This window comes from Equus caballus, chromosome 11 (genome assembly GCF_041296265.1).
Source record: "Equus caballus isolate H_3958 breed thoroughbred chromosome 11, TB-T2T, whole genome shotgun sequence".
Lineage (NCBI taxonomy): Eukaryota > Metazoa > Chordata > Mammalia > Perissodactyla > Equidae > Equus > Equus caballus.
In genome coordinates this window covers 54,275,248-54,291,835 of record NC_091694.1, presented here as the reverse complement: position 1 = coordinate 54,291,835, position 16,588 = coordinate 54,275,248, and the positions used below count along the sequence as shown (strand labels likewise).

Below are 16,588 nucleotides of genomic sequence, written 5' to 3'. Positions count from 1 at the left end.
ACCTTAAACAGCTCGGGTCTCACACCCTCCATGATGTCTTTCCTGACCAGTGCACTCTGTGGCCCTCCCCCTACACTGGAATATTCCACAGCTTAGAGTTTGTAGGACACACATTAGCATTCAGGGTAATACTGTCTGGTATCCCCCCTAATTATTTAATATATCTTTCCTGTCTCTCAAATGGACTGGGTTGTACTTTATTTATCATCTATCTAGTTATCATCTGACTATCTATCTGCCTATCTATCTATGTACCTATATCTACTTTTGATACCCTTCCATCATGCCCAAAACATGCTGAGCAATGGTGACATTCAATAAATTAACTTGATTGCTGGATGTGCTTTGTGATAAAAATAATTCTGAATAGCTGGACAACAAAGGGAAGAGGAGGTTTGCCAGCTTACTCACAAAGGATGTTTGATGTCTAGGGCACCAAACCCCTTTAGGGTTTCACTATGGCTATACCTATTGATGTTACTCTGATCAGTCTCTAGTCTAAACTCACATGACTGAAGCTTCACGCACAGTTCAAACAAAGGATAGACTCCTCCTTTCACCCTGTACTCTTAGAGGAATCAGTGGGGTCGGGGTTCAGTGATGTGTTTTGAAAGGATTAGGTAAAATGACCTTAGTGACCCCTGGCCATGGGCCAACCCATCTCCTTCTGTTTGCTATGTTGGGCATGACTTTGAAGAAATCTGGGTGATTGTCTTCAATCAATTTGGAGTCAATCACCAGGACTTCTACATCTAAATGAGTGCATACTCCAGAATGTTCCTCTCAGGAAGCTATACCACCATTGTTCAACTATAGAAGAATCTAGAAATAAAACAATCCTGAAGGCTGAGTTTATTTCTTTAAAGGGGGAAAAAATCTTTCTTCTTCCAGCCTGACTTAAAGAGAAACATTATCTTAATGTGTTCATCAATAAAAGCAACCATGTTAAAATTTAGAGCATGTAGACTATGGGGAGGACAGCTATTTTGGGTTTGAATCCTCATCTTGTCTGCTCGCTAGGAAAAAACACAGTGCTATAGCACTCTGCAAACCTTTGCACAGTAAAATTTTATATGTGAGAACTTATTAAAGTTATAGAAGATGAATCTCATTTAAAGAGTTCTATATGTGGTAACTGCAAGTATTATCTTGCAGTCTCTAAAATTATTTTTAAATTAAATTTATTTTACAATTAATATATCATATGATTTACACATAAAATATTTAATCCATTTAATGAAATGGTTTTATTTTTTCAATTCTAAATTTATTTACATGCCATCTTGTTTTCAAAACGGACTGAAGGCAGTTTACAAAAATACATACAATAAAACAAAATAAAAATAGTCAGACAGTGAGATAATCTGTTATTACACTTCTTTAAAAAGGAATCTATATAAGGTCTAGTTGTGAGCAGAATGCTGCTAAGAGGTAACCTCATGGGCCTTTTGTTTCTCTTGCTTTCCTCTATGACACAGAACCTGGGATACACTAAAAAAATGTAAAAATGAGTGCCTGAATGAAGAACATTAGCCTTGCACTCCTTGCACTTGTCTTTTTTGGGCATCTCTTGCAAGGAGTAGGGGTTAATCTATGCTGTCTTCAGAAGTGACACATGCCCTTGTAGAACAGTTTGCCCTTGTAGATATTCCAGGGGAAATGCCCCCTTTTACTGCAGAGCCCAAATATGATTTTTATGTGAAGACTTTATGTTAGCCACTTATGAGCCCTTCTGTGATTCTAGGTCAAGTAGCAAACTTAGGCCTTTGAATATATGTTCAAGTTCTTCATTTGACATGACAAGAGGAAGACCCCAAAGGTGAAGTAACTCATCTGTGGTTGCAAATCTCATCAGTGGAAGCAGATTCCCGGTGCTAAGGTTTACAGGGAAGTCCACAAGCTCCAGGGGTAAAGGGTCCTGAGGTCTCCTGTGAAGGAGCGAGGAGAGACCTCCTTGTCTGGGCCTCTGAGCTGGACTAGGGTGGTGTGGTTAGACCTGATCCCTGGTTTGGACTGCCACCCAGTACCTAGTCCCTTCTGAAGCTGGGGCTGTACCTTGTAGTCCATCTGCTCTGAGCAGTTAAACACGTAGACCATGATGCCCAGTGCTCGGCCCAGGTCCTTGGTTGTCTCCGTCTTGCCTGTGCCTGCAGGTCCCGCTGGAGCCCCACTCATGGTCAGGTGCAGAGACTGGGTCAGGGTGATGTAGCACCTGCCAAACACAGGAGATCATAGGTCATTCTCGGTGCCACAGGTGGCCAGATGAATAGCTCAGGCCCTGCTGGTCCCCAGTGAGATAGAGCTGAGGTTCAAGGCCATAGGAGGCCTGACACAACTTCTGTAAAGGAAAGCACAGAGACCCCGACTCCTGTCTGCTGCCCACAGTGCTGTGGAGAGAACTTTCTAAAGGACCATCTGATCATGATGCTCCCTCCCTGAAGGACATCAGTGGCTCTCTGCTAGGCCTTTCCTCATCGTGCCCCTGCCTACTTCCCCAGCTTCACTTCTCACTGCTCCTCTCTCTCCAGGCCCCAGTACTCCAAAGCCTATTCATGAGGAGCTATTTTCACTTGCCTGGTGCTATGGTCTGAATGTTTGTGACCTCCCAAAATTCATATGTTGAAATCCTAACCCCTAAAGATGACGGTAGTAGGAGGTGGGGACTTTGGAAGGTGATTAGGTCGCAAAGGTGGAGTGCTTAGGAATGGGATTAGCACCTTGTGAATGAAGCTCCAGAGGGATCCCTTGCTCTTTTCGCCACGTGAGGACACAGTGAGAAGGCACCAGCTCAGGAGTCAGAAAGGAGGCCCTCACCAGAAACTGACATGCTGTCACCTTGATCTTGGGCTTCCCAGCCTCCTGAACTGCGAGCAATAAACTTCTGTTGTTCATAAGCTACCTTGTCTGTGGTATTTTGTTACAGCAGCCCGAACGGGCTAAGACATCTAGACACACCAGGACCGTGCTTGTCCCTCTCTCCTTTCCCATCCAGCCCCCAACCCTTCAAGGAGTCTACCTGGATGACGTTCCTCTTCAGTCTTTGCCAGTTGATTGCTACTAACCCCTTGGGGCTCATATTTGATGTTACTTCACCCACTAAGTATTATTTCACCCCTCAACATGGAGTGAGAAGACACACCTCAGTTGAGCTCCTACTCTGCTGTACTCCACTTTAAATTCCAACAAAATGTATGATACATGTATATAATACACATCTTCCATATACATCTTCATAAGATACATGGAGGTGGGGCTATGTCTTATTCATTGTTTCTTCTCCAGAACCTAGCACAGCTCCAGGCACATATAGACACTCAATAATTATTTATGAAACAAGCAAATGAATTCGTGAATGAATGGATCAATCATTCAATCTGTTTAATCCTCCTGTCACTATTTTTACTGACAATAAAATAAACTTGTCTTTAAATTTATTTCTAGTACTTTTTAAAGGGGACTTAAATTTCCAATTAGACTCACTTTGAAATGTGCCTTTGCATACTAAGCACATGAAAAGATGTTCAACATCATTGGTCATTAAGGAAATTCAAATTAAATCCACAATGAGATACCACTACACATCCACTAGGATGGCTATAATCAAAAAGACACAGTAACGAGTGTTGGCGAGGATGTGGAAAGATTGGAAACTTCGCACATTGCTGGTGGGAATGTAAAATGGTACAGTCACTTTGGAAGACAGCTTGGCAATTTCTTTAAAAGTACAGCCCACCATATGATTCAATAATTCCTCTCCTAAGAATTTACCCAAGGGACATAAGAGCACTTGTTCACACAAAGACTGACACAGGTATGTTCAGAGCAATATTCATAACACTAAGAAACTGGACACAACACAAATGTCCACCACAGCGAATGGATAAACAAAATGTCATATATCCAGGCAATGGAATACTATTCAGCAATATAAGGCGATGAAGTACTGATATATGTTATAACATGGATAAACCTTAAACAAGCTAAGTGAACGAATTCAGATGCCAAAGATCACATATTATATAATTTCATTTATGAGATGTCCACAAAACACAAATAGAGATAGACAGCAGATGAGTGGCTGCCTGGGAACGGCGGCGAGAGTGGGGATTGACTGCAAATAGGGTGATGGCAATGTTCTAAAACGGGCTTGTGATAATGCTTGCACAACTCGGTGAATTTACTAAACATCGTTGAATTGAACTCTTGTAATGGGTGAACTTGAAGGGAGGAAAAGTGTAACTCAAAAAAGCTGTTAAAAATGTGCCATTGGCTAAGTTTTTAATACCTAGCAAATCAATACATAGGCGCTCAACGTGCAGTATGGACGGGGAGGGAACATCTGAAGGGACCTCCGAAATGAATTCTCTTTATTTCTGAATCTGATGTCTAGAGTTGACCAGAGACTCCAAGTTACCACCTTTCGTGCCAGGTGGTGACTGAGTCCCCACTGATCCTACTAAGCCTAGAACCAAAATGCTTTTGAATAGACTTGAAGTAAGTTCTCGAATTCTGCTTTAAATAAGTGCAGATTCCCATATCTACTCTGGCCTTTGGAAGTGATACCCAGGAAGGCAGATCCCTCAGGCAGAGAGGAGAGGCGTGTGGGATTACTATTCCACTGGAGTTTTCCGGTGTGATGGAATATGTTTACTCAGTTGATCAGGGGACCCAGGCTGCATTTAACCCCTGGTGAGCCAGGCTCATGCAGCCGCCTCACTTTTCCCTGTGAACAAAGCTCACATTAGAGTTGATCTGTCAGGCAGGCCCCGAGGAGAAGTGACCTGGGGTTAAGGTGAAAAGCTGGATCCCGTGTCACCTTGCTCGGTCACTGTTACCATTTGGCAAAGATTCTTTCCTCTTTCAAATACTCATAGCCAGATCTTCACAGAGTCCTATGTGCAGCCTAATCATACGTGCCCTCCCTGGCTCTGAGTTTCCGGCTGCAGATTGGCCCCATGCCTTCCACTTCTCCTAGCCTCAGGCTTCTTCTTGAACTAGTGGGGCCTGTTGCTGCCCAGCCCTGTACTTCCCAGGAGGAAAGGCAGCTGCCTGGACCAGTGGCATCCCAGCCTGCAGCTGACTCTCCTCCCCATCCTCCCTGCCACCCCCTTTCTGCCCCAGGGCTGTCCCCTCTGCTGGCCAGAGAGCAGTGCCCAGCCTCTTCTCACTGGAGCTGCAGGTCTCTCAACGAATCTGGGAGCCCAGAAGCACAAGGCTTCACAAACAGAATTCTCATAGAAAACTCAAGAATCTCTGAAAGAAATCCTCAGAACTGGGTGTCAATCTCTTTTTGGGTATCTACTGAGCTTCTGATTATTGTAGAAGAAGCACTGGGGGGAATGCCAAAATGTGTATGTTTTTCCTGTAATAATACTCTAGAGCTGGACGGGACTTCCGTGATCAACTAATCCAATGCCTCTATTTTATAGATGTGTAGACTGAGGTTCAGCGGGGGAAAGTGGGTTATCTAATAAGCTCTAATAACTAACACAGGGCCAGTGGGGCTTTAACTTGGACCATGAGAAAAACACAAAGGAAAGAAAGAAATAGCATTTCTCTCTTTCACATCAGGGGTTGCCATTATGCTTGGGCTACTGAATTGGCAGGATGTCTCAGTCCTTTGGGACACATGCTCCTGTTCTAAGATTCCATCTGTGGTCTTGTTAGTGTCCATCCCTTTAATCATCCAAGCCAGCTGCTTCAATGTGCTCCTGTTTCCTAGTGAGGGAGGCAGATCACACTATAGTGAGTTCAGGCAAGGATTCTGGAGTCAGACAGACTGGGTTCAAATCTTGCCTCTACTACAAAGTGTCTGTGAGACTTGGTCAACTTATTAAAAGTTGGGGCCTTAAAAAACATATGTTATTGAGGCCCATCATGCAGTATTTTCTTTGTACAAAGGAATTTAGATAAATTTGCTGCTTCAAAAAGAATAGCAATTGCGAAAATGGCAAGGAATCCTTTAAGAAAACCTCTTGCCTAGCCAACTAACCCCAACACAGATATGGATCAATTTAGTTTTGTTGCTTATTGGAAACACAAAATGTTTAGTGTTGGAGGAGACCTCAGGGATTTGGCTCTTTAACCACATGAGGCTCTCTCCCATTGAATCCTTCAGATATGATCATGTACTCTTTTCTTCCAGTAAGGCAGTTTATTATTTTAGAAGGCGGCCCCTTCCACAGTGGGCCGGTTCTAATTGTTTGAAAGGCTTTCCTATTATCAAGCTAAAGTCGGTCTTGTTTTCTTTGGGCAAATGACTTCTATAGGATTTCTTCTTATCTGCCCCACTAGGCTCTTATGAGGGAGGATAAGATGAGACAAGAGATATGAAAGTAACCTGAAAAGCAGAAAGCCAGTCCACTTTCAAGGTATTATTTTTTAAGGCATTAAATATATGAAATGTATCTTTTCTTTTTTTGACATAGTTATTCAACTGGCAGATAAATAAAATATCAAAAGATTCTGTATCTTGATTTCAGCAATGAACACAAATAAATAAATAAATATGGTCTAGCTAGTCAAAGAATTTGTGAGATCATAGTTGGTTTGTATTCATTTTCTATTCCTATGAAGGCATTACCATACATTTAGTGACTTAAAACAACACTCATTTATTATCCTACTTCTGTATGTCAGAAGTCCAGATGAATTCTCTACTTAGGTTCTCACAAGGCCAAAACCAAGGTGTCAGCTGGGCTGGACTCTCATCTGGACACTGGAGAAGAGCCTTATTCCAAGTTTATTCAAGCTCTTGGCCAAATTCAATTCCTATGAGCTGTAGGATTGAGGGCCCCATCGGTTGCTGTTAGCCAGAGGATCTCTCAGCTACTAGAAGCCATTCTACCATCCTTGCACATGGCTCCCTCCATCTTCAAAACCAGCAATGGCGTGCCAAATTCTTCTCATGCTTCAAATCTCTCTGATTTCCCCTTCTGCCTTCAGGCAGGAGAAAGCTCTGCTTTTAAGGGCTTATATGATTATATCAGGTCCACCTGAATCATTTCCCTTTTGTCATAAAGCAAAACATAATCATGGGACAGACATAATCATATTTATAATTTTTACCCATACTCAAAGGGGAGGAGATTATATAAGGGAAAGGTCATTGGGGATCATTCTTAGGATTCTACCTACCACACGTTTCAATAATCATATGAACATGATTACAACAATATCTGCCTGAAGGGAGGCCTCTAGTGGCATCACCAGGACTCATGCCCCTGATGTTCAATATCTTTATCAATAACTTGAATTAAGAAATAATTGATTAGAGATCTTGTCAAGATGGCAGCATAGACAGACTCTGAACTCATGTTCTCTCATGAACACAATCAGGTTACAACTATTCTTGGAAAAGTTACCCTGGAGAGAGAACTGAAAACTGGATAAAAAGAACCCCCACCACAAGGGACAGTCCTGACTGAAGTGGAAGAGACAGAAATTCATTCTGGAGAGCAAAAAGCCACCTTTGTGTGAAAAAAAAGCCAGCCGGGAGGGAGCCACCCTAAGGTATGCAGCCCTCCCTGGAGGAGTGGGGACCTGAGCTGGGGCACGACATCGCTATAAGTATCCTTCAGACTCAGCAAAACTGAGACAAGTGTCAGGCTATCTGGCTTCACTGGCTACTAACTACAATGGGGATACCCTCAGAAAAGCTATTGACATAAGCGGAATAAAGCCTGCTCTTAAAGGGCCCACAGACAAATTCACCCACTTCAGAGACTAACCTAAAATCACCAGAAAGAAAGCTGCACAGCCATTTGATGAAAAGAGACTCACCTGATAGGCTCTGAGTGCATCTCAGTGAGAGGTAGGACCTCTCTGGAGACTGAGACATTGGTGGCAGCCATTGCTGTGACCTAGAACAGGCATGCTGACACAGATGCTGGCAGACGCCATTGGAGTTCTTCCTCTGGCCTGTTAGCCTAGGGGTCTGCCACACCCACTAGAGCACAGATTTAATCCAGTTCAGCCAGGATAGGCAGCCCACCCTAGGGACTGGCCCCACCCAACAGCAAGCCCTTGGGCAACTTTTCAGACTGCATAGACTGGGTGCCTGGATCCTCTACAGGCAGGTGAGTGTGTCTGCCTCTGTGGGGCAGCACCCGTGTGAGGACCAGGTGAACTGTGGGAGGCACTGGTGAAGAGGTGGGGGCCTCCACTGTGGGGTGACTGGGTATGTTCCAGGGGGTTGGGAAGTGTGCATGGGCCAGGACTGTGTTTACAGTGTGTGTGGATCTATAGGGGTGGGCCTTATCAGTGCAGAAGACCTGTGCTTTACAAACAGCCACAAAGGAAATTGGCCCCACCTTCCAAAGCCTGAAACAATTGGGTGCTCCCATGCCTAGGGCCAGCCCCACTCAGCTGCAATCCTAAGAGAGGTGACAACAGCCTTGCAGGCCTGAGGTCTACAGCAGCTGTAAGCCCCTGAGCCTAGCAACCATCTACACGGGTGCCTACTCATTTAACAGGAAAACTGCAACAGGAGTGTGCTATTAGACCTTACAGCCAATGGTGCTGGGGCTCCCCAAACCCAATTTATGAATGCTATAAACTTCTTTCTTAGAACGATTTTTGCTGTCTCCCATAGATTTTGGCATGTCATATTTTCATTTTCATTTGTCTCCAGGTATTTTTTGATTTCTCCTTTGATTTCTTCATTGACCCAATCGTTGTTCAGTAGCATTTTGTTTAATCTCCACATTTTTGTAGCTTTTCTGGTTTTCTTCCTGTAGTTGATTCCTAGTTTCATACTTTGTGGTCAGAAAGATGCTTGGTATTATTTCAATTTTCTTAAATTTATTGAGACTTGTTTTGTGGCCAAATATGTGATATCAAGTCAAGTTGCAATATACAAAATCAACATACCAACATCAGTTGCATTTCTATACACTAAAAACAAAGTAGCAGCAAGAGAAATTAAGAATACAATCCCATTTACAATTGCAACAAAAATAATAAAATACCTAGGAATAAACTTAACCAAAGAAGTGAAAGATCTGTATACCAAAAACTATAAAACATCATTGAAACAAATTGAAGAAGACACAAAGAAATGGAAAGATATTCCATACCCTTAGTTTGGAAGAATTAACATAGTTAAAATGTCCATATTTCCCAAAGCAATCTACAGAGTCAATGCAATCCCTATCAAAGTTCCAACAACACTTTTCACAGAAATAGAACAAAGAATCCTAAAATTTATATGGAACAACAAAAGACCCCAAATAGCCAAAGGAATCCTGAGGAAACAGAACAAAGCTAGAGGTATCACACTTCCTGATTTCAAAATACACTACAAAGACATAGTAACCAAAACAGCATGGTACTGGCACAAAAACAGACACACAGATCAATGGAACAGAATCAAGAGTCCAGAAATAAACTCACACATCTATGGACAGCTAATTTTCAGCAAGGGAGCCAAGAGCATACAATGGAGAAAAGAGAGGCTCTTCAATAAATGGTGTTGGGAAAACTGGACAGCCACACGCAAAAGAATAAAAGTAGACCATTATCTTACACTGTGGACAAAAATCAACTCAAAATGGACTAAAGACTTGAATGTATGACCTGAAACCATGAAACTTCTAGAAGAAAACATAGGCAGCACACTCTTTGACACTGGTCTTAGCATCATATTTTCAAGTACCATGTCTGACCAGGCAAGGGAAACAATAGAAAAAATAATCAAATGGGACTACATCAAACTAAAAAGCTTCTGTACAGCAAAGGAAACCATCAACAAAACGAAAAGACAATCTAACAATTGGGAGAAGTTATTTGCAACCCATATATCAGATAAGGTGTTAATATCCAAAATATGCAAAGAAATCATGTCTCAACAACAAAAAAATCAACAACACAATTAAAAATGGGCAAAAGATCTGAACAGAGATTTCTCCAAAGAAAATATATGGATGGTCAAGAGGTACACGAAAAGATGTTCAACATCATTAACTATCAGGGAAATGTAAATCAAAACTATAATGAGATATCACCTTGCTCTGGTGAGAATGGCTATAATTAACAAGACAGGAAACAACAGATGTTGGAGAGGATGTGGGGAGAAGGGAACCCTTGTACACTGCTGGTGGGAGTTTAAACTGGTGCAGCCACTATGGAAAACAGTATAGAGTATCCCCAGAAAATTAAGAATAGATCTACCATATGATCCAGGTATACCACTGCTGGGTATTTATCCAAAGAACTTGAAAACACAAAGGCATAAAGATAGATGCACCCCTATGTTCATTGCAGCATTATTCACAATAGCCAAGACTTGGAAGCAACCTAGGTGCCTATCAAGGGATGAATGGATAAAGAAGATGTGGTATATATACACAATGGAATACTACTCAGCCATAAGAAATGATGAAATCCGGCCATTTGTGACAACGTGGATGGACCCTGAGGGTATTATGCTAAGTGAAATAAGTCAGAGGGAGAAAGCCAAATACCGTATGATCTCACTCATACGTCGAGGATAAAAATAACGACAAACAAACACATAGGAAGAGGGATTGGATTGGTGGTTACCAGAGGGGAAGTGGAGAGGGAGGAGGGCAAAAGGGCTGATTAGGAGCACATGTGTGGTGATGGATTGTAGTTAGTCTTGGGGTGGTGAGCATGATGTAATCTACACAGAATTTGAAATATATTACATGTGTGCCTAAAAGTTATATAATGTTATTATCCAATGTTACTGCAATAAAAAGAAAGAAAGAAACAAAGAAACAAATAAACAAGGAGAGAAAGAATTGATCAGCTAGAAGATAGACCAAAATTCTAAATAATTTAACAACTGAAAATGATGGAATAGACTTAAGAAAGTGAAATTTAACAGGGAAGAATGCAAAGTAATCCTCCAAGTAGTTGCATATATAGAGATGGTAGGCGGCGTGGTTAGATGGTAGTTCACATGAAAAAGACCCAGGGTTTTTAATAGGTTCCAAGCTCAACATGAGAAACAATATTAATAGAAGAAAAATATCCTCAGCATTAACCTAAAACAAATCTCTTCCTTTTACAACATTTTAATATTTAAATTTTGAAAATTATCTGTCCTCAGCATACATGGCCCCAATTCTAGGATCTATTCCTAAAGCCATTTGGTTATGAGATCCTTTGTCACGTAGTGTTCATCTTTCTCTTTACCCACGATAGTTGGTAAATGTCTTTCTCAAACTGTGTCACAAAGAACTGAGGGCAATGACTGATAATCTCTCTAGCAAAAATAACAGCATGCCTAATAATTAAACTTGAGTATTTATAATTGTGCTTCATATTATGTGTATGTCTTAAATATGATTAGAAATTCTAGAAGCAACTTAGAAAACCCAAGAGAATCAAGAGTAAAATTCATAGAATTTTTAATACAGAGTAATAAAAGGGCAGAATAGAAGATAAATTTACAAAAATCAATTTTCTCCTATACACAACTGAAAGGAAAGTTAAAGACATAATGAAATTAAACAAAGATTTCTTAGCTACAAGACCAACAGCATGGTCCATGAAAGAAAAAATTGACAAATTGGACCTCATCGAAATTCAAAACTTTTGAACTTCAAAACATATCATTGAGAAAATGAAAAGATAAGCAACAGACTGGGATAAAACATTTGCAAACACATGTCGTATATCCGGAATATACAAAGAACCCTTACAACTCAATAATAAGAAAACAAACAGAGCAATCATACAGTAGGTAAAAGATATGAACAGACATTATGTCAAAGAAGATATACAAATGGCTAATGAGCACATGAAAAGATGCTCAACATGATTAATTATTAAGGAAATACGAAATAAAACCCAAATGAGATACCACTTCACATCCACTAGAATGGCTATATAAATAAGACAGACAATAACAAATGTTGTGAAAGATGTGGAAAACCAAGAACCCTCAACTTTGCTGGTGGGGTGTAAAATGAGCCAGTCATTTTGGAAAATAGTTTGGCAGTTTCTCAAAAAGTTAAACATAACACTGCCAATGACCTAGCAATTCCCCTCCTAGGTATACACTCAAGAGAAATGAGAACACATGTCTATACAAAGACTTGCAGGCAAATGTTCACAGCAGCAGTATTTATAATAGCCCCAAACTGGAAACAGCCTAAATGCCCATTAACTGGCAAATGAAGAGGAAAAATATGTTATATCTGTAAAATGGAATACTGTTCAGAAATAAAAAGGAGCAAACTACTGACACATGTTCCATCATGGATGAACCCCTAAAACATTATGTGAAGTGAAAAGACGCCAGACGCAAAAGACCACATGTTGTTTGGCTCCATTTATAAGAAATGTCCATAATAGGCAAATCTATAGAGGCCAAAAGCAAATTCGTGGTTGCCTGAGTCTGGAGGTGAGAAAAAGTATTAACTAAATGGGCATGAGGGATCCTATCGAGGAGGATGGAAATGTTGTATAGTTGATTTATGGTGACAGTTACACCACTCGATGGTTGCTAAAAATCGCTGAATTGGACACCTGGAATGGGTGAAATTTTTGATATGTCAAATATACCTCAGTAAAGTTGCTTTAAAAGATATATAATGAAAAACTAATCTTATATAGCGACAAAATTTTTTAAAAGACCCAGAAATAATAGGAAATACTCAAACTCAAAAACTCAAAAAAAAAATACTCAAAGATACTTATAAACTTTTCTGAGACACACAATTGAAGAAATGAATAAATAGAAATATATCACATTTTATAAAGATGGCTGTTTCTCCAAAATTAAGTTGAAGGTATTAAGTTTCACCAATCAAAACCCTAATTGTTTATATCTTGGAACTTGACAAAATGATTAGTTCATTTGAAAGAAGAAAGAGAAGAGCTAAAAAAATGGAAAATAAAGATAGATGATGCAGACCTTTACTCTAAAAATATTACAGCTCCTGATAAAGCTACAATCCATAAATAGTGTGGCATATAGACGGATTGACATACTGATGAAACACAATAGATACCTTCGAGGTAGTCTGATAGACTCATAACTTTGAATATGGTAGAGCAAACATCCAAAATCAATGAGGGAAAGGACTCATTACTCACTAAAAAATGTTGGGACCACTTGTTACTTGGAAACAACAAAAATAAATAAAATTATATACTCCCTACCATAATTTCTTGGGTTTCCCCTGCCCAGGATCCCACACCTTGGAAAGCCGTCACCCCTCTACACCTTGTATTTCTATGGGGCTGTCAATCAAAGTATTTCCTACCCTCCCAGGGGTGGATGGGCACAGGACTTAGGCTGGGCAAAGTACTCAATCTCATTGGTCACAGTGACTGGCTTACAAATGGGTACATGATCCAAACAGGACCAAGCTGGGTCCCTTCAAGGAATCTGATACCTGGTGCTGAGAAAGGGAGGGTTTCTACCTCCTGGATCAGGAGTCATAGAAGGAGGGCATGGAGACCATCTTCCCAGCCATACAAGGAAAACCTATGTGAGAACGAAATCAACACTCAGGGGAAAGCAAAGCCATGATGTGTGAGAGAGAGTTCAAGCCCTGAGATCTCCCTGTTTACACCTTGGAGCTGGTTACACTGCACCAAGCTGGACTCAGTTCCCAGGTATGTGAGCTAACAAGTCCTCCTTCTGTTTGTTAGTTTGAATTTGGCTTCTATCATTCATAACCGAAAATGTTTTGATGAAAACACTTACGTTACCCGAAGTGAAAAAGTTTACCAAATAATTTAAAAAGGTTAAAGGAAAATGTAAAATAAAATTAACTATAATAAAATATGGCTGAATCTGATCTTGAAATGAGCAGGGACTTTTTAAGCATAAAAGTAATAAAATGGGCAATGACAATAAGATTTCACAGGAGAAGAAAATCTAATATTCAATAAACACATAAAAATGCTCAAGCCTGTGAGTAATTAAGGGCATTCAAATCCAAATGAGATAACATTTTGACTAATAAAATCAGTGATATTTTTAAAAATAATACTTAATGCTGGTGAGGATTTTGTGAGATGAACACTCGTAATCTACTAGTGAGAGTGGGAACAATATTTTTTTCAAGAATAATTTGAAAGTATGTATCACCTAATTGTCTTGCTTCTTGGAATCTCTCCTGGGGAAATAATGAGAAATATAGTAAAAATTTATAGATAAGCAAGTCCATGGCAGCTTTACTTTTAATAGTAAAAGCTTAGATTTAATTTAAATATTCCATAATATGGTTATGTTACATTCACATGATTGTAATTTTATTTTTTTTTAAATCTACATGCAGAAGGAAACAGACTAAATATTAACAATGGCTATTTCTAGGCGACTTTTACTTTTTTTTTTTTTTTTACAGATTATTAAGTTTTTCAATAACAATATCAGATAAAAACCTAAAAAAGAAAGTGTATGACTTTTGCTAGTTGTGTCCTTATCCAGTAAATCACCTTCAAAGACTCTTGCATCAATTATATTGCGCCTACTTGCAGTATGCTTGAGAAATTAAGAGGTACTTGAAATTGATAGGCAGTTGATTAAAACAGTACTTACTACAGCACAGGGCTGAAAGCGCATTTGTGTGTGAAGGTGAGGGAAGGGGAGCAAAGGGGGACGAGACGATCCAAAGGTTAAGAAACAATTTTTGAGAATTACTTTTGTTCAGCCTGAAAAAACATTTCCATTTAGTTCTTGAACTTAGCATTGTGCCAAAGTCTTGCGACAACGGCCAAACCATTGTACTTACTTATATATTCAAGTCCCATCCAGGCAGTGGGAAATTCCAAAGAAACAGGCGTAATCAGTGGAATGTACTGTAATGCGGGTGTGCTTTTAATGAATGTGCAAAGGTTGTACGGATCAATTGTCCATTTGATTAATCCCTCTGGCAGGAGAGAATTAAAAGGACTTAAGCTACACACCAGCAAGAACTGAATGCTCTTTAAAATGTGATTTTCTGCATTGAGGCCAATTTTTTTTTCTGGGCAAAACATTTCTTGAGATAATAAAAGAAGTCAATGAGAAAATGGAATTTCCCATATAAATATTCAACTACATACTACTTTGTCAGAAAAGCATCTAATGTGCAAAACAAGGTCAAGGTCTATATAGTATTCACCATTATTTGCAGCAAATCTTCTTTTCAAATTCTTATTTGCATCATTTCATAGAAGAGGTGATAAATTCCTATTTTAGAAATAATTCGTTGTCAAAACTTTACTCTCTCCCTTGATAAGGTGTTCAACATTAGCATACTAGAGACCTCTAAATCCAAAAGAGGTAATTATCTTCTTCAACTCCTGGGTAGGTGTGAAGACCCAGGGAAAAGAAAAGTCTTGTACTTTTATCACTTGGAATGATAATGTGTGATCTGTCAGTGGAAAGGAAGAAAATATTCTGAATGGTAGGGGGAAGCTGAGCATGTATCCAGAGTCTCAGAAATCATTTTTCTGCATTCACTAAGGGGTATTTCTTGAATGCCTGTTATGTCCTAGACACAGTGCTGGGTCCTGCAGGTAGAATAGTGAACAAATCAAAGTGAAGACTACCATGGAGCATGCAGTCCAGAGTGGGAGAGAGATACTCATGAAATCGTTCAACTACATAACGGTTTCATTGTTCTGTTCTGAGTGATATAAATTGCCAAACTATTCGCTCATATACCAAAGTAGGCAGAAAAATTCATTGCAATAGGGAAAACTGTACCATATTTCCTTCCTGTTTTGGGTAGTTGTCTTGCTGAGACTCACTATAAAGAAAAAGACACATGAGAGGGTCCACTCGGAATGAAGTTCGAGGTGGGAAAACTTTAACTCACACTGAATGAGCCCCTCCAACTGATTAAGCCCAAGTAATACCCTTAAGATGCCAAAACCCCCACAGCTGCTACTGCCTTTACTGTCCCAGCCGCGGGGAAATCTGCATCTCCCTCTGAGCAGATGTAATCTGCCTTTTTCCTGAGCTGGGGAGGGGGGGAGGGTCAGTCCCCAGTTCAAGCAGAAGACAGAGTAGCTGCTCCTTCTTTGGGAGCCAAGACACAGAATCCTGGGTAGACCCCTCCCCCGAGCAAACCTCCACTTCTTGATTATGTCTGTTCTTATGATCTGGGTCTTCAATATTCAACCACCATTCATTCATTTGACAGATATTAATTCAAAATCCACCAGGCGCTGGTGATATGGCAACAAACAAGACAGGCAAAGGATCACAAACAGGGTACATTCCAAAGGGGAATGCAGACAATAAGCGAGCAAGGAAGATCATTTCAGAATCTGGGAAATGTTAGGGAAAAGATAAACAGAGGGATCCATCAGGGTTATAGCTGTGTGTGTGTGTGTGTGAGGTGGGAGAGGTTGTCTTCAGAACTCAGAGTGGAATGAAAGGATGAGAAGGGGACAAGGGAACAGAGAGCATGGAGAAGGGCATTCCAGGCAAAGAGAACCACATATGCAAAAGGCTGTAAGTTAGAATGCACTTAAAGGGATCAAGGAACAGAAGAGAGGCCAATGTGGCTGGAAGGCAGGGAGTGAGGCATCAGGGTGGCTGGCAGGAATTACTAGGTCCCATGAGGAATTCAGATTTTAGTCTAAGTGCAGTGGGGAGAGACTGGAAATAGTG

General features: G+C 40.3%; 1 protein-coding gene across 11 annotated transcripts in view; it reads right to left on the bottom strand.

Moving 5' to 3' along the window:
* Positions 1-16,588, bottom strand: part of DNAH9 (dynein axonemal heavy chain 9) — a 319,325-nt gene that overhangs the window by 213,390 nt on the left and 89,347 nt on the right. For all 11 annotated transcript variants that reach the window (XR_011423085.1, XR_011423083.1, XR_011423082.1 and 8 more), the window contains one exon: positions 2,056-2,212. Coding sequence is in view for 7 of the 11 variants with exons in the window: in XM_070226565.1 (XP_070082666.1) it covers positions 2,056-2,212 (157 nt within the window). In the remaining 4 variants the exon portion in view is untranslated. The remainder of the gene's footprint in view (positions 1-2,055; positions 2,213-16,588) is intronic.